Raw genomic sequence first — 25619 nt, 5'->3', positions numbered from 1 at the left:
GCCCCATGGTCACAGTGCTGTCCCCAGGCCCACTCTGAGTGGCCGCCGGTGAGTCTGGGTGGAGGCACTGTCGTGACCCGCATGACAGGGTCCCCGGAGTGGTTCCAACAGGCCTCTGTCCATTCTGCCGCTCCCGCCCTTCACCCACCTTTCCCGAGCCCCATCCTTCCCGGAACGGGGTCCAGGCTGCAGAGCATCCCCTTCACAGAGGATTCCAAGGTGGACGCAGAGGCCCCCGGTCTGCCTCACCCATGTCCCCAGCCCTGGGTCCCCCCATGCCCGATCCTCCACCTTCCCAGGACGCCGAAGCCCAGCCCCACACATCCCCACCGTGGCCCTCTCTTGCCTGGCCACACACGTCTGCCTCACACTCCCGGCTCGTTCGCCATGACGGCTTGCAGGGTGCAGAGCCAGACTGAGGCCCGGTGGCTCTCAGTGCAGCGCCGTGCAGGGATCCTCAGTGTGAACTGCCCCTTGCAGCTGGTGGGGCCTCTGTGGTTGCAGGGCCTGGGGCTGCCGGGTGGGTGGGCTGGGGACGACCTGGGGTCGGGGTCGGGGTCAGCGAGGGCTGGCACATTGTGATGCCGAGCTTCTTCCGTTGCTGGGCACTGGGGCTCTGAGGGCCCCGGGCAGCAGGGCGATCTGGCTCCAGTTCAGCTCCTGGGGAGAGCAAGCGGCTGCCTTTCATTACCACCCTCGGTGCGGAGAGAAAGAGACATAAAGAGATAAAGCCACTGAATGGTTTGCATTTGCTTCCTGATTGCGCTGCGTCCCACCCGGCCCTCAGGCAGGGCCCCACATGCATCCAGGCCAGGCTGTGACTATGCTTTGTCTCTGGTCCAGCCAGACTCGCCCTCTGCACTTCTCCCCACCAAACCCTGAGGCTGTAGTCAGGGCGTTCTTGTAAGGTTGTGCAGCTTGTGCACTGTGCAAAGGCACAAGGCCCCCTCCGCAGAGGGGCAGAAATCAACTTGTTCTCTACTCTCCAGTGTTCCGTTGCCCTTCCTTGGGCTTGGGCATCTCCAAGCAAATTGCTCTGACAGGGACCCAAGAGCAAAGCTGTTCTGGCTGGGTCTTGAGCAGCCCTGAGTTCAGGTCGTCCCCCTGCATCCCTGAGGGGCTGTGTGGCCAAACATTGCTGACTTCACTTCTCTGAGTCTTAGCCCTGATGTGCGTGAGACAGGAAGTGCCAGGAAGATCAGATGTGACCTGGGCAGGGTGAAAGCGGCTCCTACCCCTGCCCTCTGCTATGCCAAGCTTATTTCCAGGGACCTGGTTGGCCCTCTGTCTAGTCTGATTCTCAGATGAAGACTTGGCGGCCCAGAGAGAGGTTAGCTGACTTTTTCGGAGTCACACAGCTACTCAGCTGATGCAGCAGGGATGAGGGCACTCTGCTGACTCCTGACATTCAGGATGCAGAAGTCCAGTGCTGTCTGGGCAGGGAGAGAGCGCTGGGGACATTGGCTGCTGCGGTGCTGTGGTGGTGGCCGTAGCTGTGGTGGCAGCCGTAGCCACCAGGCTGAGGTTGCCGCAATTCATTCAGTCTGTGGATTGTGTGGTTCTCAAACCTTGTTCCAAAGAGCACCCTCCTGGCCCCTTGCAAATCAGTGCCAAGTGGGGACCCGGCTGCTACCCCATCCTGAGACTGCTCCGCTCCCACGAGGCCCTGCGTGAAGGTCCAAGTGAAAAGCCTGATGGGCCAGGGAGCTAGCTCAGTGGTTCTGCCGCCTGCCTCACAAGAGCAAGGTCCTGAGTTCGATCCCCGGTACAAAAAAAAAAGAGAGAGAGAGAGAGAGAAAGAGAAAGAAAGTAAGTTTCTGAGAAGGAGTTGTGATGCTGAGGGTGTAGAGTCAGTGCCCTGTGCGTGCTGGATCCTCTGCTTGAGGGTGAGCAGCTCTGTTAGAGACGCACAGCTGGGAGCTGGACGCAGTGCAGACGCGGAGGCTTCCTGGTCCCCCGTGGTGGCTTTCGCTGGCAGCCCACTGCCCAAGCCACAGACATGGGTCTGCCTCCCGAGAAGCGGGAACAGCCTTCTCTGTGGGAGAGCTCCGAGGTTGCGGCCCTGCAGGTGGGAGCTGGGCTCTTGAGTGATGCGCGCAGGCACTCTGCTGTGGGACATGGACTGAACCCAGCCCCAGGCCCCTCTTGCTCAAGCTGCGGGGAAGACCGGGCCGGCGAGGGGCAGGGCGGGGTCTCAAGCCAAGGTTTGGCGCTGGTCCCAGATGGAGACCCTGAGAGACTCGACTCAGACAGGCAGAAGGCCAGGCAGGGGCACCACTGAGGTGTGACGGAGCTGCAAGCCTGATAGCACACCAGGCTGCAGGAGCCTTTCCCATAGCAGCACAAGCGATGGTCGGCTGGCACTGGGCTGGAAAGGCCCAGGCGGGGTCAGTCAGGGTCCCCTGGGCTTGAGCATCCTCCACGCGCCCTGGTGTCCCGCTCCTCCACTCCGCAGGCCTTTGCTGGAGCAGGGCAGCCTGGATGCCTAAGCGCCAGGCCTGAGTCCCCTGGGCTCACGGCTCAGTTCCATGCTGCCAGTGGCCCAGCTCCACTCTGAGCTCCTTGCTGAAGGCAGATGCAGGCCAGGGTCTGGGGCAGCTGTGTCCAGTGGGGCGGGCAGGGAGATACAGCAATGCCTGTCCCCTTCCTGACCGGAGTCTGCCTGTACTCTGGGCTGAGTCAGGTCAGCTCGCAGCATGATCGGAAGAGACAGTGAATGTGTAAGTTTAAAAATGTTATCAATCAAACCCGTAATCTCACACCCAGGAGGCCGAAGCAGGAGGAATCACTGTGGGTTCAAGGCCAGCCTGAACTACAAAGTGAGACCCTGTCCCCCAGCCTCGAAAAAAAGGAAGTAAATAAAATAAATGTGCCTATAAAACTTTCTTCCAGAGGTCATTTGGGCCTGGAGAGCTGGTTTGACCTCCTCCCGAGGCCTTGGCCACCCACCTTGGGAAGAGACTGTGGGGCTGCAGTGGAGGAGGCTGGAGGAGGCATGCTCGCTGTGCAGCGCTGCTGCGGGGCTGTGGCCTCCAAGCCTTCATGCCAAGCCCCTGCCCAGCCCCAAGTCTACAGGCCGCACAGGCCTCTGGGAGGCGGCAGCCGGTGACAAAGCCTGAGGAACGAACTCCTCCGCCCCCAACCTGGCCCTGAAAACCAACCGCCCAGAGCTCGAACCCTGGGCTCTCATTCCTGCTCAACCCCATCTAGCGCTCCGCTCTCTCTCCTCCCCCTGCTGTTCTCTGGGATGCTGATTTAGGACAGGTTCTTACAAATGGACTTTGTGGGCCCTCTGTAGAATCGTGCAGCTTTTATCTCTAAGCGCTTAAAAATTACGACACTAAAAATAGTCTCTTGTATTTAGCATCTGCTAAATGCCAATCCTGTGACATTGATAACCCAGCCTTAAAACTTCCCTGGGGGTTGAGATGTAAGCAGGTATGTGAGCAAGGAAGATAGGAAAACTGTCGCCAGTGCGCACAGGGAATGGTGCCACCCACGGCGAGTGTGAGGGGAGGGACGCCATGACTGAAGGCCACAGCACATGCTGCTCGGGAGGAGGGAGGTCCCACCCTCAGACCTCGCTGCTGGCACATGAAATGCTGCACATTTTCTTTGGAAAACAGTTTGGCCGTTCTCTAGAAAGTTCAAAATGTACGTGCCTGGGTTTTTCCCAGAAGAAAGGAAGCAAGTCCGAGCAGTGACTCCTACTAGGGCCCTGCTGCAGCTTCACTCACGACAGTGCCAGCACGCGAACCCCTGAAGAACCAGCTGCGGCCTGTGAAGTTCATCGCCAAGGCTGTCGTGCAGGCGAGGAGTGTGGAGGTGGACACAGGCCCTGGACAGAATTCTCACCCTGAGAGGCTCACAGAGGACACTCAGAAAGGCGACAGGAAGTCACCCTACTGGACGGATCCATCAGCTCTGCCTGGCCACACTGGGTCCCCAGGCAGCTGCCTTATGATGAGAAAAGTTCTGCTTAGCCCCTGGCTCTGCCCTTCCAAGGGAACCCCCTGCCTGGGACCAAGCCTTTGACACATGGGTGATTGGGGACCACAGAAGGGCATCCAAACCCGAGGCCCCCGAGAGCCTTCAGGCGGACTCGCAGTGTGGCCAGAGCTCTGGGGAGCAGCGGGCTCTCGGGGCTGCTGCATGGACCCCATCAGTGTCGGCACCTCATTAAACAAGGCTCAGGTCTTCTCCGGATCGGCTCGCTGCACCGTTGGAGTGGCATCAGGGCTGGGGAATATTGCCGCTACTGTACTGTTTTTGCAGACATGTAAACTGAGGCCCTGAAACATTAGCTGGTGTCCTTGGAATCAGTTAAGTGGTGAAACCTGGCCTGACCCACAAAGTGCCTGCCCCTGGCTGGTGCCACCATACCCAGCCGCAGGGAGGATTTGTGGGAGTGTGAATGAGAGGTCTCCCAGGTTCCTCCAGAAAGTCTCCCAGGCATGTTCTGAGGAGCAGGTCCTGGGGACCCACCCCTGTGCAGACAGGCGAGGTGCTGACACCCAGGCTGGCCTGGCCCTTGGCCATCAGGACAGGCGGTGAGCAGGGGTGGCCGGAGTGACTGGGTCAGAGGAAGAGTGCACTCTGAGATCAGGGTGAGGAAGTGCGGCAGAGGTGATGTGGCCAGGTCATCACTGTCACTGCAGAGCTCTGTGCCTGTGCTGTGTGCAGCACACACACAGGATTCTGAGCACCCTCCCATGGTGGCAGCATGGGAGGTATGGGCATCAGCGTCACCACAGCAGGCCGGGGAGACCTGGGCTGCACGTCACGGTGGTCGTGCCATCCCCAGCGATAAAGTTTCTGACCCAGGGCACTCAGGCCCATGGTTGTTGAGCAGTGAGAGTGTGGTTCCGTGGCCCCTACCCTGGGTGCAGTGTGGGGCCTGACTGCTGAGGCACAGCCTGGATTCAGGGTCACCGCTGAGGACTGCGGAGCCGCCCACGGGCCTTCAGTGCACGGGACCCAGCCTGGGAGCTGCCAAGGTCCGGGCCTAGGAAGCCTCGTTGTAGGGAAGGCGAAGCCAGAACCATTTAGATGGCGCTGACTGGGTGTCCCAATCCCTGCCCCGTCTCACCTGAGGAAGGCCAGGCCCTCTGCCTCAGTGCTTCCCCTGCGCCTCTGGACTGCAGTCGGCCAGACCGGAAATCAGATAGAAACTGAACCTCAGCCCAGAGGCGGAGCGGGGACTGGTGTGGCGGGCAGCTGGAAAGCGGTTCTTGGAAGTCGGGGCTGGGGTGCGTGGAGAGAAGGGGCTTCCGGAGCCTGGGAAGAGGCTCTGACAGCCCTGTTGCCTTCTGCGTTTTCTCTGTACATTCTCACGTGCGTTCAGAGGTCTAGAATGATTCTAAACATAGACAGTTGAATATGCCACCTTTATTCCAGATCCTTGAAAAACAAATCTGAGGCAGGAGAGTTGCAAGTTCAAGCCCAGCCTGGGCAATTTAGCAAGTCCCTGTCTCAAAATAAAATAAAAAGTACAGGGTGTGTGGCTTCCTGGTAGAGCACCTCCTGTTTGGTTCCTGGTACCAAAAACAAAAACAAAACCAAACCTGAACTATTTGAAGCAGAGGGAAAGAACAGAAAATAGTGTGAGACACAGCCATGAGGCACAGGGTCCGAGCCAGACCTGCCCTGCAGCACAGCATCGGGGCCCTGCTGCACCTCACAGTGCACCCAGCCCGGTGCTCAGAGGGCCACAGTCAGGGCCAGGGCTAAGTGAAGCTCTTGGAAAATAGCCATCATAGCTGCATAAACTTTAACTGTAGCTCCCCAGGCCCTTGGCTGGGCTTTCAGACACCGATGTCTTCTGTCTGTTTTAGATGTTTTAATGAAGAGCAACGAATGCACTGTTGCAGCTTGAAGGCCCCTGCACACCCCTGCCCTGTGCTGACCACTGACAGAGCAGAGGTCAGAGGTGCATGCCCAGAATCCCAGCACTCACTCGGGGAGGCTGAGGCGGGAAGATGGCAAGTTCGAGCCCTGCCCGGGCCATTCAGGACTTGGCCAGACCCTGTCTCAAAATAAAAATTAGAGAAGAGCTGTGGATGTAGCTCAGCGTGAAGGCCCTGGGTGTGATCCTAAGAACTGCAACAGAAGAAGAAAAAAGCCAGGTGTTCAGGACTAGGCTCAGTGGGCATGCGGCCCGGTGGCGCAGGACTCAGGGTATGTGGGAGGACAGCCAGGGCCTCCCCAACCCACTGGACGCTCGGTCCCCAACAGGCCAACTCACTGGACCTCAGCTCTTTCTGAGGAAGCCTTGGAGTCGCTGAATGGCACCAGGTGAAATGAGGACCCGCTGCCCTCACTCCCTGGTGGGAAGAGCCCTGCCTGTTGGGCCAGCCTGAGAGAAGGGCCCAGGAGCTCAGGACAGGCTGGCCCTGGATACTGGCTGCCTGTCTCAGTGGGCTGTAAGTTTAAGGTTCTCCAGAGGCAGTGTAAGTTGCAGGGCAGCCTCAAGCCCAGCACACTGAGCGGCACTGCAGGGGCGCACGCTCCTGCCATGGCCCAGCCGGGGCCACACCAGCATTTGATCCCAGGATGGTCCCTCCTCCCTCCTCTGCTCCGCATCCGGCCCAGGCTGCAGCTGCTCCTGGTCATCTCTCATCGCTGCCTTATCTCCGTGAATGATGTCCCCGCCCCAGGCTCAGGCAGGCAGCCGGCTCAGGCCTCTGATAGCGGTCGGGCTCGGGTGGCTGTGGCCAGCAGCTGCTGGACTGTGTGGTCCTGTGTGCTGTAGGGAGACAGGCAGCTTTCCCGGGGTGGGCGCTGTTTGCAGGGGCTGGGTCAGCGCCAGCGGCACAGACCATGGCTCAGTCGTTCCTGGGGATCTGGTTAGCCTCTGGGTCCTGCTTGTCCTCATCTACAGGAAGGGCTGGTGCTGTGCAGATACTGCGGGCCCTCCGCCCAGAGTCCGTGTGCGCAGTGTGAGTACCAGGTCCCGCCAGGCCCGAGGCCACCCCCTTTGCCATGGGCGGTGGTGACTGTACCGGTGAGACAGCTGAGACGCTGATCTACGCACTCGCACACGCACATGCACTCATCTGCCGGGGTCTCCACCAGCCTCCTCCGCAGGGGGTCGGGCCAGGCCGGGGTCCAGCCATGAAGACCTCACCCTTCTCTGTGGGTGCTGCTTGGGGCTGGGGGACCCCAGGAGGCTGTGCTTGTCTAGCCCGGTGAGCACTCAGAGTGACTGTCAGAGGTGGGCAGCACAGGATGAGGACTGCAGGGCTGGGTGCAGTAGGGAAAGGGACCTGAGCTGGGGAGGGGCCCGGCTCCCAGAGATTGCAGGTCCGTGGAGCTGACTCCTGCCCCTCTGCCAGCCAGTGCAGCCTCTGGTGAGCCTGTGTTTCTTGCATTTGTTAAGTGCTGTTGACTTCGGGTGGGTCCCAGCAGGGAGAACTGAAGCCATGTCCTTCGTGGGTGCGTGTCCATGTGGCCCTCCTGAGCGCCTACCGTGTGCTGTGCACTGGAGCGCCTGTTGTGTGCTCCCCAGTGCTTCACCCTCCTGTGCCTCAGTTTCCTGCAAGATGAAGATGCAGCCTCTGCCCCGTAGGGTGCTGCTGAAAGTTGGGCTTCAAGGCTAGCAATGGTCCCTAGCCCAGGGGCAGTGCTTCATATAGTGTGCCATTCTCTTCCTGCCCACAGGACAAGGTGGAGAAAGTCCTTGGGCAGAGACAGCTCCATGGGCACTTGGCGAATCCCTGGCTGTCACGGCTGGGTGTGGGGTCCCTGGCTGCAGACGGGGCACTCTTGGCTGCAGAGGCAGCTCTCCCAGAGAACCTTGCTCTCTAGCCAGCGGCTGTAGCCTGACTCGCAGCTGCACCCCTGGCGGCTGTGTGGTGCTGGCAAGTGTCTCACCAGCTCTGGGCCTCGGTTTCCCCATTCGTTTTCCTTTTCGGAGGTAAGTTCTGTTGTACAGCTTCACGGGACACCGACTCATCAGGAGTCAGAAAGTGAAGGCCCAGAGCCATCCTTTGCGAGGGCTTGGCACCAAGAGGGGACCTCGTGCCCTCTCGTTGCTGTGGGGAGGAGGCTGGTGCATTGGTCCTGCGGGGGCCCGGCAGGAGCAGAGCAGGCACAGCTCCTTGTCCAGCAGGCCTGGCCTGGGAGGAGGAAGGGGAGCCACTGGCTATGGCTCTGGGGCCACACCGAGGGGCTGGCTTTTTGCCCTGTCTGCCTGACTGTGTGTCCATGTGCGTCTCCCAGCCGAAATCTTCAGTCAGTGCCCAAACCAAATCAGAACAGAAGGGAAACTCAAAAGAAGAGGTGTCACCTGCAGCCGTCTCCCCACCTGCCCAGTGAGCTTTTCCATCCCAGCCATCATTTCCCCAGAGCGGTGTCCTGAATCAGGTTCTGCCGTTCTGTCACCTGACAGTGTCCCTCAGCATCTTGTGCCGGTTTCCGTTACTTCCAGAGTGGGGAGAACCTTGCTGTTTCTCCTGCTGTACAGGTGTCCCATGTTCTCGCTCATGTGGACAGCATCGGAAGGAGAACCGGGCCCCCGTTTCCCAGCGCACCCACAGATACAGGTTTTAGTGACTGTCGTCCCCGTAAGTCTCCATGTGTCCCTGGCCGTGTTGCTTTGCTCCTGTCCTATGTGAAAGTTATCTTCCGGCCTTGACATGCAGGTCGGAGAGTCACTGTGCTTTGAATGTCTGTGTCCCCTTCAGATTCACTTTTTAACTAATCCCCGGGATGATACATTTTCTAGGGGTGGAAGCCTGCGAGGGTTGGCATCCCTGTGAGGGAGAGCAGTGTCCAGCTGCCCCTTCTGCCTGTGAGGACGCAGTGGGGAGGGGCCATCCCTACCTGAGCAGCCCTTCCTGAGACCCAAGCTGGGCCTTGACCTTCTAACCTCCCGAAGCGGACGTGAGGATGTGTGTCTGTGTGTCTGCCCTGGCCAGGTCCCTGTTACAGTCCCCTGACCCAGACGGGACTGGACCTGGATGCTGAAGGACACCAGAGAGGCTGGGAAGCTGGGAGAAAGGGGAAAAACTGGGCCACGTGGCTTGTGGGGTCTGAGGCAGCTGGGTGCAGGGCACAGCCCACACGGCTGGGACGGCAGAAAAGCGCCCTCTTGTCCCAGAGGTAGAAGTGTGAGGCTGGGTGCAGGCAGGGCCTGATCCCAGAGGTCCTGAGCGGGGGGCCTTCCTCTCCTGCCTTCTGCTGGCTTCCAGCACTCTGTGCTCCCGTGTCACCCTCCTGCCCTCGGGGCTGGGTCCACTCTACTCGTTTCCTGTCCTCCTAACTTGTTACATCCATAAATAGGCTTCCTCCAAGTCACCTTCACAGTAACAGGGCTCAGGACTTCAGCCTGACTTCTGAGGGACCTGTCACAGCAGGACCCCTCCCCAGGGTCGGGAGGAAGAGGAGGAGAATACAGAGGCCTTGTTCTTTGAAATGAAAGAAGAGACCCAGGTAGAGACCAGGCCCGGGTGGAGACAGGAGGCCCCTTCCTCCACAGAGAGCATCTGTGTTGCGTTACCCTCCTGCATCCTCAGGGCCCCTTCCCCACGGCACGCAGCTGGCAGCCCTGGGACAGCCGAGCCTCACCGTAGCGTCCTGTTGTCGGCTGTGCCAGATTCTTGGTTGGCTGCCACTTCGTTTCTTTTTGGCCTGGACTAATTTCTTGCAGTCCTGGGTTGGCGGGAAGCGTCACTAATTCCCAGATTCCCCACATGGCTGCGACAAGCCCTCCCTCCTGGAAGCCTGCACATGTCCTGCAGTTTGTACTTGCAGCAGAGTGAGGCCACCCTAAGCCTTCAGGAGCAGGGGGACCACCTGGGTATCTTGATCGTCCCTTCCCTTGCTAGTTCTCTGCTCTCTGGGGCTCCTTCCCCCTGATGTGATTGCCAGAGGCTGTGTTTCCAGAGGTGGAGAGGAGAGGAGTTTGGGAGCAAGGACCGTGATGGCTCTGTTCGGACCCGTGGTGCCTTCCCAGGCCTGGCTGGGCCCAGATCTGGGTGTGACAGGCCAGCATACAGCCACCCATGTGATCGTCCCCTTTGGCCAACTGGACTCTGAAAGAGCAGGGCAGGTACAAGGCAACAGTGGAGCACTGAGAATAGTGAGGCTTCTACCCATTAACTGAGGTTCTTGCTGCTGCATAGTTGAGGGGACTGTGATGCTTCTACCATGGCCAGAGTGGCTCACCTTCAACCCCTGCCTCTTGAAGCTGCCTGAAGCTGACAGGCATCCCAGCAGTGATCACCTGTGCTGTCCTTTCCACTTAGTCACCCTATTCTGAGTGTCCTCCGATGGAGAGCTGGGCTCAGGAGCTCTTTGAAGAGAAGTGGCAGGAAGTTGAAGGCTGAATACCCAGAAGCCAGGTGTCCTGGGGTTGAAGATGCTGCCTGGGAGTGGGAGACACCCGCTTGGGCGGCAGGGACAGCGCCGTGGTGGGCTTGGACAGCTGGGGTGGTTCACCCAGCTTCACCTCCCATTGTACCCTCAACTCCAGCCACAGGGCCAGCGGCAGAGACGACCAATTCTTCCCCAGGGCTGCTCAGAGCAGCACTGACGTGGAGGACAAGAAGCAAGTAGAGATGGAGCCTGGCCCGGCACCCACAGCTCTAAAATAACAGCAGCCCTGGCATCGGCTCCCAGGCGTGGCCCAGCCAGCCTGGCTTCTACTCCCCTGTGCGCTCCATCCTCCCACCTGGCCACTGACAGCAGGTGGGACTCTCCAAGAGCAAGAACTCGGTCTCCGCCGTCCCTGTGCACCCCGCGTCCCCTGGCTGGCAGCGCCTCTCCCTGACGTCCCTGAGAAGGCCATTCTGTCTCCATCCTCAGGCGGGCGCCTGCCCCAAGCTCTCTGATCACAAATGCTTCCATCGTGGGCTCTGCAAAAGAAAAGAGGAGGCTGAGCAAGCACAAAAACCAACCCAGCCTCCTCCCTGTGGGGATCCCCAGCCGAGCTGCACCCCGACACCCAGACGCCTCAGCGCCCCCTCTCTCACACACACATCCACTGCTGAATCCCAGTGCACAGGCATCCAACTCCTCCTGGGCTCTGCGTCTCATGAGAGCCAGGGTCGTGTCCCCATCGCCCTGGGGTCGCCAGCCTCGGCCAGGCATGGCAGCTGCGGGGGCCAGTCTTGGGTGCAGGCGTAACAGGCGGGACCTGGCCATCCCCTGGCTGGCCTGGAAGGGCCACCACGACGGGTACCTGGCTTGGGTCCCTAACTTCTCTGCATTCCTTGCTCTTGATCAGCCTTTCACAAAGGACCTGTGCATCCCACGTGGTGATGGTGGCAGAGGGCACACTTGTATGTGCCGGGTCCACCTAAGGCTGACAGGTCATGCGTGGGAGGTGCTTGTCCTTCCTGCATCTGAGGATCTCAGGAGATCACAGGGTGAAGCTGAATTCCCTGGGGCCAAAGCTTCTTGGTGGAGCTAGCAGTGTTCAGACGTGGACTTGTGACCTTAATGACAGGGTCTCGTGTCATCCGCTGGCCACTTTGGCCATCAAACCTGGTATTTTGGCCAGGACCACAGGGGAAAAGGTCCCTCCTCTTCCGGGGACCAGTTCATGCACGCATTCCTTCCCTTGTCACTTCTGCAGTTGTGCGTTCACAAATGTTCAGGTTTCACATGTCCCGGTCCTCATTGAGAACAGCTAAGTCAGCAGAAGAAACAGAACTGGCCCAGGAACCAGAAAGGAAAGAGCATCAGTGCTGTGGAGGGCGGGCACATTTGAGCAGTGTGGCAGGGACCGTGTGTGACGAGAGAGCCAGCGGAGCTGGAAGAAGGGACGTGGTCCGTGCAGCCCCTGGAAGGAGAAGATGGAGGTGGGCCGGGCTCAGCCCATGTGGAGGAGCCAGCACCTGTGGTCCCCACGCAGGGACTTCAACAGGCTTCCCACTGGGGAACCAGGTGCCATTTTGATAGCGCACTTCGAAGGAGGTAGATTCCCAAGCCCTTGAAGATACAGAAGAGGACACCTCTGCCTTTGATTTCAAAGGATTAGAAAGCTCTGACTTGGCGGGCTTGGCACACTGGAGAGAGAGCCTGGTGCTGTCTGGGACCGGGAGGGGGGCCCAGGCCAAGCGGCCCTGGAAGGAGCTGGGCCCCTCTTTCTGCACAGCCCAGTCTGTCGGCCGGTTTGTTTCCTGACTGAGTCCTTCCTTGAGGGGCCTGGCCAACAGCTCTAACACCCAAAAACTGTAAGTCCCCATTTGAAAAACGTGAGCCTGACTTTCACAGGAAGGAGAATACAAGTGGCTCACGAAAAGAATTCAATTGCACTAGAATCAGAGAAATGCACACTAAATCAACAGTGAGATACAGGGTGTTTCCAGGGGATGTTCCCAATGGAATGGAACAACATGTTCCAAAATAGTACCGGTGAGGCTGGGAGGAAGTGGACCTTCTCACAGGAAACTGGTGAAATTCACCTGGAAAAGAGGAGCACATCTCTGAGAAGAGTTATGCTCTCAAAATCTATCTTACAGAAGTAGCTAAGAATGTTGACATGGATTTGTGTGCAAAGGTACTTGTGTGTGAAATATTGGACACAGCCTACTGACCAGTGTAGATGATTTGGTGATGTAATTGTGATACATCATTCATCAGGCCACGGTGTAGCTAGCAGAAATTATACTTTGAGGGTATTTTGACATTAAAGAAAATGCATGTGCCATGATTTTATGTGGAAAATTCCAAAATCACAATTAATAGCATGAATGAGCGTGAATGCACATTACATACAGCAAAATAGATGATTGAATCCAAATGTGCATGTGAATATTGTCAGGAACTTTCCGAGTAGTTTCTCCGAGTACTTTGTTTACTTTTCTGCATATTCCAAGGGGTTTGGGGTATTGCTTTTATAATCAGGTCAAGTCAGCAGTGGCTACATTGCAGTGAAGTGTCCCTTCTGGCTGTCGGGTCCCCAGGGACACCTCCCTCCCTCCTTCCCTCCTTCTGTGTTGCTACCACTCCTGTCCCTCGCCTGCACAGAGTGACTTGGGTGCCTGACCAGCTCCACACTGTGCCGAGGACCTCAGGGTCCCAGTGGCCCCAGGAGGAGGCGCAGCTGGGCGGGTGGTTCTTGTCTGTCCTGTGTCGGTGAGGGTGACACTCGGACTACTTCGTTTGTCCTTTGTGTGCCTGCCCTGGCTCTTGGAGGAGAGCGAAGTGTCTGCACCAAGCACTCTCCTTCCCCTGCCTTCGGTGGGCACTTGTGTGCCCTTGGAGAGTTCTTTTCACTGGTACTGGTTTCTGTGAAAGGGGCACAATTTATTTGAAGTTCAAGACCCGACTCAGATGCAGTGGGTGAACTGGAGGGGGTGTGTGACGCGCACACCCCACACCACAGCAGGCTGGGTTTCCACGTGACTTAGTGGGGAGCCCAGAAATAGCCCGACCCTTTACAGTGTGGGAATCAGCCAGATCTGTGTGCTGGTAGGAAAGCGTGACCTGCAGTGGGGCGCCAGAGTCCCTAGGCAGCTCCCTCCCCCAGATGGCTTGGCAACACTCAGCCTCTGCTGACTGCTGTGTTCCCAGCTGCACCATGGGGAGGCAGCCTGGACTCCGGCCTGTCTGTGGCTCAGAAGCGTCCCCAGCACAGCACCTGCATGCCCTTGTCCCTTGCCCTCACAGCCCTGCCATGTACAGAGGCCGCTGTTTGGCGGGAGCAGGATATGTCCCATCTGAAATGCATGGCAAGGAGGCCCCTGCACCAAGACAGAGCAAGAGCTGGCAGGGAGCACAGACCTCAGCAGCCACTACCTGCTGTTCCACTTTCGAGCAAATGATCCGACGGGGTTGGCAGCCATGCCCCCCCAAGATGTTGTTCCTGCTGCGGGGTGCACATAATTCATAAGGTGCCCGAGGCCAGCGGAGTTGGATATGTCTTTCTGATTGCAAAGGAAGCAGATATTCAATGCAGGGGATTTAGAAACCAGACGGGAGTGCTCAGTTTTCGGCCCCTTACCATGCAGCTGAGCACCATGGTTGTGCTCTCGCCAAGCACACCCCACCCTCCCACCCAGAGCTGAGGGCTCCCAGTAGGAACACACCACCCCCGCTGTGCCCCATCGGGCAGCCCGAGTGACCCTGTGGCCCCTCTCTTGGCAGGTCCTTCAAGCCAGACTTCCTGCTGGTCCGCCAGCACGCCTACAGCATGGCGCTTGGAGAGGACTACCGCAGCCTGGTCATCGGCCTGCAGTATGGGGGGCTGCCTGCCGTCAACTCCCTGTACTCTGTCTACAACTTCTGCAGCAAGCCCTGGGTGGTAAGCGCCCTGCCAGGCTGGTCTGAAGGGGTGGGAACCCATAGTGGCCCAGCCAGCAATGAATCTAGGCAACTTAGGCCCTGGGATTCCTTTGGAATCCTTGCCTAACACATTTTATTTAAGAACACTACATAAGATTGGCTAAAGAGAGCCACCGTACTGTGGCGTCTTCTGCCATCACATCACCACCGCTCTTAACAGCTGGTGTTATTAATTGCGCACTTACTGCATACTGGTGCTCATGTGATCCCTGTCGTGTGGCAGGGGCCTCATCCCTCTGTGGCACAGGAAGGAAGCTGAGCTTCAGGGTGGCCAGGGAAGTCTCCAGGGTTTTGACGGCCAGAATTTAAAGCTGTTTCTCTCCAGCTTCAGTGACTTGATCTCTCCCCTTCTCCTCGTTGGTTTCACTCATTTAATTTGTTTCCACCCAGGTGTTACCAACAAGAGAGACTTTTCCTCCAATGCTAGCTCTCCTCTCCCTCACACCTGGAATCCCTCGTGCTGCTCCCTGCACCTAGAGCGCTGGCGATCCACCACGCAGCACTCAGTTGCGGCTGCTCACCATGTTCTGGGTGCTGTTCCGGGCCCTGGGGACAGAGCAGTAGGCAGCCAGCCAGCCGAGGGCCTGCCCCAGACCTCACATTCTCACAGGCTGGGCACACACCACTCAGGTGCGTGATGTGTTGCTGTGTCCTGTGGTACATGCCACAGGGGACACGCAGTAGGGACGGAGGCCGAGAAGCACGGGGCCTGGGTCTGGGCATCTCGGTGCAGCGCAGCTCTCGGGCTGCCTGCTTTGTTGTCCCTTTGTGGTCACCTGCAGGCGAGGTGGGCTGAGCACCAGCTCTGGGCCCAGTCGGCCTCCGCCCGGGCTTCTCCACCATGAGCTATGTACCCTTGAGCACCCTGCATGGCCTCCCTGAACCTCACATCCTCGTGTAGGACAGGGACAGTCATGGGGCCTGCCCAGTAGGGTTTTGTGTTCACACACGCGACGTGTCTACAGTGGTGGCTGGCACAAAGTTCACCCTTGATAAATGGTGATGGTGGTCTTTGCCCTTCGTGCCTGTTCTGTTGCACTTGGTGTTTACTGATGTGTGTGCCGGGGCTCTGTGGGTGTGGGTGGCCTTTATCACAGGGCCGCCTCGGTCCCCTCACTGCTCTAGCTGAGATTTTTGGTACATGGAGCCAAGTGGGGCAGCTCCTGCAGTCATCCCGCTCAGCGCGAACTGGAGCCCTGACCTGCTTGCTCCACCCAGCCCGGTGGAAGCTCCTGGGCTGGCCTTTGAGGGGCCTGGGGCCTGGGATGGGCCGGCCTGGGGTGGGCCACCCTGGTCCCCACGCCCTGTGGGTGCAGGCACAGCCTCACGCCCTCCTGGCCTGCCCGCCCCTTCTTAGGTCCTCTGTTCTGGGGAGCCGTCCTGTCACCCATCCTGCACCCAGATTTACACCCCATGCCCCTGTGGCCTGGTTTCCATCAGGCCTGGTCTGCCTCACTCCCTGTGTCCCCGGTAATCGAGCACAGTGTGGGGGATGCCAGGCAGTGGGGGTGGGGCTCACCCTGTGACAAGAAGACGACGTGAGGACGAAGTGCAGATGGGTGGGGAGTGCAGGGGAAGCTGCTGTAAAGCGGAGAAGGCACCGTCACCTGGCACTCGGGCTGCACAGCCCAACCCTTGTCTAGCTCGTCACAGAAGCCACCCATGGGGCGGCTCCCTTGTCATCTCCAGTTTGCTTATGTGGTCGCTGGCTTGCAGAAACCTGCAGTGACTTCCCAGTCACACAGTTAGTGAGCTGCACAGCAAGGATTTGAACCCAGGGAGGCGGAATCCAGAGTCTGCAGCCATCCACCCCCTGCGGGGCTCCCTCTCTGGACAGAGGCATTGCAGGGGGACATGGTGTGAACATCAGTAGGTTGTGCACCCAACAGGAATACTGCTGAGTATGTAGTAAGTGCTCATTGGATGCAGTTGAAAGCTGAGTCGTGTGATGTGGCCCTGTAACCCCAGCACTGCCAGAGGCTGAGGCAGGAGGATCAAAAGTTTGACCCCAACCCTGGGAGCTTAGCAACTTGGCAGGAGCCTGTAAGTCTGGGGATGCAGCTCAGTGCACAGGGCCTGCTACTGCAGTCCCCAGTACTGCAGTCAGCCCATCAAGCAATCAGTGTGGTTGAGCTGAACCAGTGTTCCACTTGCCTATGAGGCCAGTCGGGAATGGTGCAGGGTGTGGCTGCACCATGGAGAGGGCACATGTCCAGGCGAGGGCACTGCCTTTACCCCAGCAGCGAGACCGGCTGCGGGAGCTCCGCTCAAGGCAGGAGGATCGAGGGTGGCTCCACCACAGGGGCAGCCGCAGCTGACAGGTCCTCTCCTCTCCCGCTCCAGTTCTCCCAGCTCATCAAGATCTTCCATACCCTGGGCCCCGAGAAGTTTCCACTCGTGGAACAGACGTTCTTCCCCAACCACAAGCCAATGGTGAGTGCCCTGTTTTCTTCTTTCCTTTCACCGTGCGGTATGCGCTTGAGGTCTGTGTCTTTGGCCGCTCTGGACAGAGGAGGTGGCTCAAGGTCGCCGCTCCCTGCCCTTCCGGGCTGTAGAGAAGAGGCTCCGTGTCAGGTGCGGATGCCTGGCTGTGTCTCTCCAGGAGACGTGCAGGCAGTAGGGCAGGCGAGAAGGGACAGCATTTCTCGGGACTTTGGAAATTGTCAGCAAGTCGGGACAACGTGAGCGGGCCCGTGGCAGTCAGAGGTTCATGGTAAAGGTAAAAGATGTTTTCGTGGAGAAATGTTCATTTCACTTTGAGCCCTTTCCGGGACCTGGTTTCAACTCTTACTTGACTTAAAGTGGCCCTCTTTTATTTGATTGTTGAGAGGTGATGTGTTCCTGTGCTCTTTTCTTCCAACTCTGGTTGCTCCTGAGGTTGTCTCTGGGACACTGCTGGGCACAGTGAGGATTTCGTGGTGTGGCCTCCCCTCTGGGAGATGGAGATGCTGCCGCTCATGTGGTCTTGTGGAATGCAGTGGGGAGCTCTGTGCCCCAGCCGGAAGTGGAGTTGGAGCCTTCTGAGCAGCTGGAAGCAGCCTGCAGTGTGCGTGCTTGCACGGCTGGTGGCCTCCTTAAACTGGTCACAAGGGCACGGGGCTCTGGCCTTGGGTGTGCAGGGGATCTGGGTTATGATGACAGACAGGCAGCCTGCAGTCCCGGCCAGCGGCTGTGCCTGGTTGTAGAATCGACACTCGGGCTGCTGAGCTTTACGGCGCTGTATAGAGGGGAGCGGTCTCACCAGGCGGGGTTCCCACTGGCTGTACCTGGTCTGGTTACAGTCCCAGGGTCCAGCCTGTGCTGCAGCATCCAGAGGGCACATATGAAGCCTGGCATTTGCCAACAAAGCGTCCACACGGCGGAGAGAACTCAGACCAGCCGAGTTGGTAACCAGCTGTTTACTGTTAGGTCTCCGTCAGCACCTCGGTCTCCTTTGCTCAGTTATGTTGCGGCAGAGTGGACGGCCTCATCTGGTTGTAGTGATTCCGTGTGACCGTGTGTACAGTGCTGTACCTGGGTTGTGGCAGGGGCTCCGAGCAGCACACCTTTCAAACGGGGCAATCAAGGCAGGGCTGACGCTGGACTCATGTCCTGTGCCAGGTGACAGGCCTGACTGTGGGCCTGGGAGGGGCTCACCCATTGTCCGTGGGCCTCAGGAGTCCCTGGTCAAGCTTCGCTCGAAATTTCTAGCCGACTGTGAGCCTCTCTCCTGCCACCAGAGCAGGATTCTCAAGAAGCAAGCAAGAAGGCTGAGTCAGGGCCCCAGTCAGGGGGAACCTGTACCACCCTGGCTACACAGAGATCTACAAGCTGCAGAACTAGGGGGAACTGGCAGTGGAATCGGGGAGCAGAGGCAGGGCCAAATTAGCAGCCACGAGGAAATGTGGGCCCCCTCTCTGAAGTTCCTCCTGCCAAGGGGAAGGATGGGGCAGGGTGGGCTCGAGCAGTGGTGTGGGTGGAGGGAGGGCATGCAAGGGCTGGGGGAGGGCAGGACAGACTCCCATGGCCCCTGGTCCCCTCTAGGGGAAGTCTGGATATAATGAGGCATGAGACGGCCCGTGTGTGATAGAAATAAAATCACTTTACTGTTTAGAATAAAGGACACACTATAAAAAGTGAACACTATGCAACATTACAAGACAGTATACATTCACGGAATACAAAATTCATAAATAACATGGAGGAAAACTGTAAACAGTGCTACAAAATTTAGCAACAGATACATTCCTTCCAGACAGGGTTTTCTCTGGTTGGTTTCTCTTCATCGCTTCTGGGTCGTGGCATGGCAGACTGGCTGGGAGGGGACAGAGGAGGCCTGGGAAATCTCAGAAGCCCTCCCCAGCACATGGATGTCTCTGCATTCTTCCCTTCCTTTCACCTGCAAAGAACCCATTTCAAAGTGGTTGATCCCCACCCCCTCTGCATGACCTTTGTTGTGCTTCTGCCATTCGATTTTGATGCCCACTTCTCTCCTATGCAAATACTCTAGTGATAGTTCTGCTTTAGGTAGCCAGGAGCCAAACACTCAAGGGACATCTTTGGCGATCTGCACTGCTGATCACCATGCGAAAGACAAGGGAAGGGCTGAGGTAGGGTGGGGTCCTGTCCTCTGGGAGCCGCAGGACCTCCCAGAAGAGTGATTTGAAGGAGTCATTGGTGTCTCTTATTGTTCTAGAACCATGGTATGAAAAATGGGCTATCGCTGTCATGTGAGGTCTGGCGCTGGGATAGTGAGGCACAGGGCCGCCTAGCATGCCTCCTGGCCTTCACAGACCACTGGCCTGGGCATGTAGCTTCTTTGATCAGAGGCAGCAGAGATGCCCAGAAGAAGCAAAGAGAACTTGGGATTATAGTTTTTATGGCCCTGGACTTTTAGGAGAAATCCTGGCTTCCAATCAAGTGGAAGGAAGGACCTGCGTAGGGGAAGAGGGAGTAGATGGCCAATGACCCAGGCCAGCTGCTACAGAACAAGGACATGAATGTACTTTTCTATTTTTTTTCCTTTCTACTTCCTGCTGGGGGAATCCCTGGGAGGAGGCTGGAAGAGTCTCTGTTCCTTCTAGTTCCCAGACTTGCCAGTCTCGCTGCCTGCCCAAGTAAGTCTTTTACCCTCCCTTCCACTGTAAAATTTGATTCAGGAAAATGGCGGCATGTGGATATCACTTTTTTCTCTTAGACACAATGTACACATATTACAGCCTACACATGACACAGATCTAGCAAAATAAGACATTCATGATATGATTGCAATACAGAAGTGCCTTGGCTACATAAATGACTTTAAATTACACAGTAAGTGAACAGGTGAAATAAACAAAGCTGTAGCTTATAGAAAGCTCAAAACCTGCCCTCTGACACATCATTCTGCAAAAGACCCTCAGGGCCCAGGGCCCCCACAGCCTAACAGTTGGAGCTATGGTTCCGCCAGTATTTACTCTGCAATTGGAAACTCCAGGCACTCTGTGCCCAGGCCTCACCCCAAATGCCTCACTGTGTGAGGGGGTGATTGTCCCGGCATGGGGAACAGCCAGGTGCCTCATAGGAGAGACACTGATGCCATGTAGGGAGGGCACTTGGGTAGAGCTCTGTCGTGCGGCCCCCAAGGTTGAAATGAAGACAATCCCAAGCACCAGGTCTGGGGCTCACCCCTTAAACTTGGGGTGCAGACCTGAGCTGCTTCTGCTCCCACTGTCCTTAGAGGCCACTCCCCACCTCCCCCTGGCCTGGTGCAGACCACAGGGAAGTGAGCAGATACTGGAACCAGTCCTGAGGAGCCCCGACTCCGTGCTGTCCCCGGCCTGGGCATGTGTGTGTGTGCCTGTGCGTGTCACTGTGACTTGGATGTCCTTGTTCTGTCTTCGGTTGGCAGCTCTGTTTCCTAAAATGGGATGAATTGAAGGTCTGAACACTAACAGAGGATTCATCCCCCAAATCTGAAAAAAGAGAGCAGTCGTGTTCGAAGCCACCATCCTCTCCTCCCCAGCTCTGGAACATTTACACTGTCACTCTCAGCGTCTCACTTGTGACACTAAAACTTAAAATAATTTTATTTAATAGGATGATTTATATTATAGTTTTATTTCAAAAAACACAACAGAATCCTATAGTTGATTGCAGAGTCAGGCTTCCCTGGTGACCACACATCGCCCCCTCGCCAGGTGAGGACTGGGAGGTGGCATCACTGACCGTGAGCTGGGGAAGGGGCGCAGGCTGCCCCAAACCCGAGGGAGAGGCGGCCTTCCAACCGGGAGGACACAGCTGCCCCTCCTGTGCGAAGGCCTTGCCCAAAGCAACTGTCACCTGCTGTCTGCCAAGCCAGTAAGGCAGTTAAGTGAAGGCCCCCAGAGGTGAAGCAGGGGGAAAAGAGAGGGACAGAGGCTGGATGACCCCAGGGGTAGGGAAAAGAGGGTGCTGAGGGTGTTTAGAATCTCAATTTTTAATTAAAATGAAAAAAGTAACTTGGAATGTCATGATTTTCTTCCAATAAGCAACAACAACAAAATAGAAGAGATTAAACTATTGGCGTATTTAACAGCATTGAACAGAATTCTGTGTCCTGTAGAAAATTAGCTTATGCCCCCACGCACGTAGGTATATGCAGGTGTGGGTACAGACGCATCCCCTGGTGAGCTACACACTACTCGGAAACAGCTTTCCCTACCCAGATCCACCCGGGTCTATCCACGGGGGTGCAGGGAGTGTGTCCCCCACTCACACAGATGTGGCTCCGCGAACCTCCCTCAGTGTGGCAGAGGGAGGCAGGAGAGGAAAGACATTTGTCTCAGCCTCTCGCCTGAGCTGCACAAGGCAGCAGGCCTCAGGCACATGTTTATCCCTTGACCACCTGAGCCAGCACTGTGCTTCTGGCCTGAGCTGAACCCAGACTCACAAACAGCTGGGCAGCCCAGCATCGCAGTTGGGGACTGTGCTGTGTCATGCCATACCCTCTCCTACAGCCTGCTCTGATGTGCAGAGAGACAAGGCCAGGCCCTCTTGGGGACGTGCAGCAGTGTCTCCTCTGGGTACAAGCTCTTCCGCCTACCTGGGGTCTACCTGTTGGCTGCCCGGACTGACCCGGAAGCAGTTGGCTTCAGCAACTTCCTGTCTGCGTCCTCTATGTTTTGGAAGGAGAGGAGGGTGCAAGGGGAGGGAGGGAGATGTCAAGCAGGAAGAAGAAAGACGAGGAGCTGTTACAGTGGCCAAAGGGGGTAGATTTTTTGATTTTTGTTTTCCTAAAAAAATATAGATTATATATCACAAGGAAGAGGACTCTACTACATTCCTCATTCCTTCCGGCATGGCACCAAAAATTCCCAGGGTACAAATGGGTGATGTCAAAAGCAGGGAGAGAGAGGGTCGGGTGGGGCCAGGAGGGTGGTTCCAGATCAACTCCATGGACAGCACAGACTTCTCCTTAAGTGTCCCAAGTGCTAAATTTGCAAGAAAACAGGCACTAATTTCATTGTCGTCATCTGGGAAGAGTTAGTGTCCAAGGGGAGCTCAGCAGGGAGGGAGGGACGCAGGCGCGGTGGGAGGGGCCGGGCTCAGGGGTCTGTGGCGTTGATGATGCTTTTGTCCGGGGGCGCCCAGCCCCGGTACCAGCTGCAGTAGCCGCCCTTCTGCCGGATGCAGGCGTAGTGTTTGGACTGGTAGCCGGGGTGGCCGAAGCTGGAGAGCATGTCGGTCCACAGGCACTCATTCTTGGAGGTCACAAAGCAAGGCAGGTAGTAGCAGGACTTGATCTGCAACGAGACCCACCCAGCAGTTGGCGGGCTCTGTCTGCCTTGGTGGCCCAGGCCTGTTGCTGCCTGCCCTGGATTTGGACCCGGGGGCCACTGCACAGGCCGCCCAGGCCCAGGCCCTTAGCAGCCTAAGTACGAGTCGCTCACATCACTGGGCACCGGCCGTGCCCTGCAACTCTGAGTCATTCCTTTAACTCATCACAGATGAAACCTCCCTCTCACAGATGAAAAGGCAAAGGCTCAGAGAAGTTCAGTAACTCGCTCGAGGGCACACGGCTAGTAAGCAGCAGAGGGGAGACCTCTGCCACCGGGGACTGACAGTGTCATCTTTGGAGCCCCACTGTCCTGGGCTGGAAGTCAGACTCTGCGAGTTGTGCGACCGGAGGCTGCTGACTTAAGCTGAGCCTCTTTGCAGGACGGGGTCCGAGTAATTCAGACCACGAAAGGCTGTCATGAGGGTTAGAGCTTGGGCTGCTTGAGGACAGGCATCTACGCCACTGGGGCCGCAGTCTGCTGCCAGGTTGAGCGCTGTTGGGCTGCCTGGCAGGACCTGCAGCACGTGGCTCTCCTGTGCCTACCCCGCGCCCCGGCATATGCCACTCGAGGGCACCTCGCCCACCGGCCATGCCTGCCCGGCTCACCTTGCAGTTGCAGCCCAGGTGGTAGCGGTAGTTGAGCCCCTTGCGCTGGGAGAGAGTGAGCTGGTCCCACCGCTCCACAAAGTTGCAGAGCCCCGTGTACATCTTGCCATCGTAGACACGGCCTGCAGAAGGAGAGAGACCATGCACTGTATGCACAGCTCGGGGAGGACAGCAGTTCCCACCCATGTGTCCACCACTGCACAACTCCATCCTGACCTGCTGGCTGGAACTGTGGCCCGTTGCCCGGACGACAGCACAGTCTGGGCTATCGGTCCACTCCTGTGGTCATGGTTCCCCCTTTGTGGCACTGAGCACCTACAGGTGGGTCACTCTTAAGGGCAGGGAGGCCGTGAGGGGCACAACAGGCCACCTCCTTTCACGTATGGGAAAGTGGAGGGGCCACAAAGCCAGGAGACCTGCAGGGCCCAGTGTAGGCGGCAGGACAGGCACACATGGGTGCTCTCGCCTCACCACAGATGTGCAGAGTGGCAGGTGCACGCCTCACCTGTCAGCAGGTACTGGTACTTGTTGACCTCCAGCTTCAGGCCGCAGAGGCTCTCCGACGCTTCTGTGTGGATGTACTGCACGTGCGGCATCTTGGTGAAGCCTCGGTACATCTGCGGACAGAGGCAGGGTGTTGTGAGAGGAGCCCAGCCTGCAGCTCGCCACCACCCCTCTGAGGGAGCCAGGCTCCCCCGCTGTCCTCAGAGGCACAGGAGGCCCTGCCCTCCTTCTGGCACCGCTGGCCCTCCCCAGGGAGCCCTCCTGTCTGGCCAACAGCACCCCATCCCAGCTGCCCCTCAGCACACCCACAGCTGCACAGTACTCAGATCCCAACACATTCCTGAAATTCAAAGAAGCCGCTGTGGAAAGATCCCCCGTGCCTCACTCAGCCCAGGCCACGGGTCAGCCAAGGAGCCTGTCAGAGGCCACAAAGCCAGCAAGTGGCAGAGCTGAGTCACAACCTAGGGACCAGGGATACCCTGCTCCTAACTATTGCCCAGCAGGGGCCATTTCCATCTTTGGCCCCTGTGGCTCTGTTCTGGGTCCGCTCACAGTCCCAGCATGAGTGACATGCAGGCCCTGAACCACTGCTGCAGCAGTTTGACCACATGAGCCAGGAGGGCGGAGTGACACCTAGACATGACCCTGTCTGCTGGTGGCCTCTGGGCCTGTCCCATGGGTTTACAGCAGAACACAGCCTTCTTGGGTTCCTGGCATGCACTGCTAATTTGCCTGTGGTAATTAGCACAGAGCATCTCATCCACACCCCAATCAGGTCTGCGAGGCAGTTTCCTCCCTTGTCTTCTAAGTGTCAGCCGCTGGGGGCGGGTGGTCCTCTCGGACTTTGGGCATCACAAAGCTGTCTGCTGGACCCACAGAGTCGGGGCCTCTGCCTTGCTTAAGGGGTGCGGTGGCCTTGCTTCCACCTCCCAGGAGGCTGGGGGTGGTTTCCGGAGTGGGGACCTCAGCTTTCTGGGCTCCCCGGTAAGGAAGGGCACTGAGGCTCCTAAACCCCACTTGGATACGGAAGCTGGGGGGAGTCTCACCAAAGCCTGGACCGGCCTCGTGGAAAGTTACTTAACCCATCTGGACCCCAGTGGAATGAATGATTTAGCATCGTGCCTAGCACAGAGCATCCAGTGTGTGCTGCAGAATTAGCTTAAAACTACTTATCCCCCAACTCAGAAGGGCAGGAGGGCAGGGCTCGGGCCGGGGTCTGGAGCAGGCAGCGCTTCTCCGGCAGCGGACTCTGCGTGCCTCAGGCCCCTTCTTGGTGGCTTCTGCACAGGGGCCAGGGAGCTCGCCCTCCCAGGGAGGGGACACCTCCTGTAGATGTCTCTGGCTCCGGGCCCCACGCATTTCCTGTGAAGAGCCCGACAGATGCGGTGTGCCACACCAGGCGTTCGCTGCACGCCCATGGAATGGTGGGGCTCTTGGAGGGGCACATAAAGAGCTCACTGAATCCACAGCCTACACGTATCTTATCTACAAGCCACTCAAGGCTTGGGGACATTGAGTAGGAGCCGGAGACACCCGAGCACGGTCCTCCCTGACAGAGTGGCTCTCCTTGGCAGAACACGTGGCGGTGACGTGAGCCCCACAGAGACTGGATAAGAGCCTCAGGCTGGGAGGAGGGCCGTCCCTGGCCCTGGGGTCCCAGAGCTTCCAGCTGCAGGAAACCCTGCTAGGGCTCATTTAATTACTCAAAGTGCTGAGGGCAAGGCCGGCAACTCTCCGCAGTCAGCACCGTCCAAGGCCGTGACCAGGACCTGTTCCCTGGGATCCCCAGGGACCAGCTGGGACATTGTGTCCCCACGTGCTGTCCTCTGCAGCCAGCCTGACAGCATGTCTCCACTTCACAAACAACAGCCCAGCAGAGTGGCGGCTTTCCCACGGCCCCAGTGGGAGATGAGGTCCCACAGATGAGGGCAGGCTGTTCTGGAAACTTCCATCACCTCTAAGCACAGCTCAGATCCTGAGCCCAGCCAATCTCCACATCTGGTTTGCAGCATGGGCCTCTCCGCCCTAACACTGTGCACGCCCAGGGGCACCCCAGGGCATGCCTGAGAGAGGTCAGGGCTGCAGGGCAGGCAGATGGGCCCATCTGCTCCTGAGTTCCTCCAGTCCTGACTACGGGAAGCCCTCCTCAGACTCCTGGGGCAGGTGCTCTAATTCCCTGGAAAGAAGCCCCCTGTGCTGGGGTCAAAGCTCCTCCCTGGCTGCTAGGACCCTGAGCTTTCCTCCTGCAGATTTTCCTGAGACAGACTGCAGGCTGCAGGTCCATTCAGCACTGCCATCTCCACACCAGCAAGCCCAGGCGCCCTCTTGTCTCTTGATCCCTGGGGAGCCAGATACAGGCAGGGCAAGGGGCAGCCCCCAGAGCAGGCACAGGCAGGCTGGCTGCTGCCCCACACTAACCTCCTGGTGGGCACCCTTGGGT

The 25619-nt window shown here is 57.9% G+C and overlaps 2 protein-coding genes across 8 annotated transcripts in view; one reads left to right on the top strand and one right to left on the bottom strand.

Annotated features, from left to right (window-relative positions):
• Positions 1-25619, top strand: part of Syn3 (synapsin III) — a 278828-nt gene that overhangs the window by 78441 nt on the left and 174768 nt on the right. For 6 of the 7 annotated variants that reach the window (XM_010637618.2, XM_010637616.2, XM_033763883.1 and 3 more), the window contains 2 exons: positions 14095-14251; positions 16636-16725. In XM_010637618.2, coding sequence (XP_010635920.1) covers positions 14095-14251; positions 16636-16725 — 247 coding nt within the window. Of the gene's footprint in view, positions 1-14094; positions 14252-16635; positions 16726-17573; positions 18560-25619 lie in introns of those variants that run through there. The other variant, XM_010637620.2, reaches the window with a different exon arrangement.
• Positions 20775-25619, bottom strand: part of Timp3 (TIMP metallopeptidase inhibitor 3) — a 38373-nt gene continuing 33528 nt past the window's right edge. The window contains exons 4-6 of the mRNA XM_033763885.1: positions 23181-23292; positions 22676-22797; positions 20775-22034 (exon numbers count right to left, since the gene is read on the bottom strand). Coding sequence (XP_033619776.1) covers positions 21837-22034; positions 22676-22797; positions 23181-23292 — 432 coding nt within the window. The 3' untranslated portion in view covers positions 20775-21836. The remainder of the gene's footprint in view (positions 22035-22675; positions 22798-23180; positions 23293-25619) is intronic.

Source organism: Fukomys damarensis, unplaced genomic scaffold (assembly GCF_012274545.1).
Source record: "Fukomys damarensis isolate Sample0158 unplaced genomic scaffold, DMR_v1.0_HiC HiC_scaffold_15, whole genome shotgun sequence".
NCBI classification, from domain to species: Eukaryota; Metazoa; Chordata; class Mammalia; order Rodentia; family Bathyergidae; genus Fukomys; species Fukomys damarensis.
The sequence above is the reverse complement of the archived record's forward strand: the minus strand, read 5'-3'. Positions and strand labels throughout refer to the sequence as shown.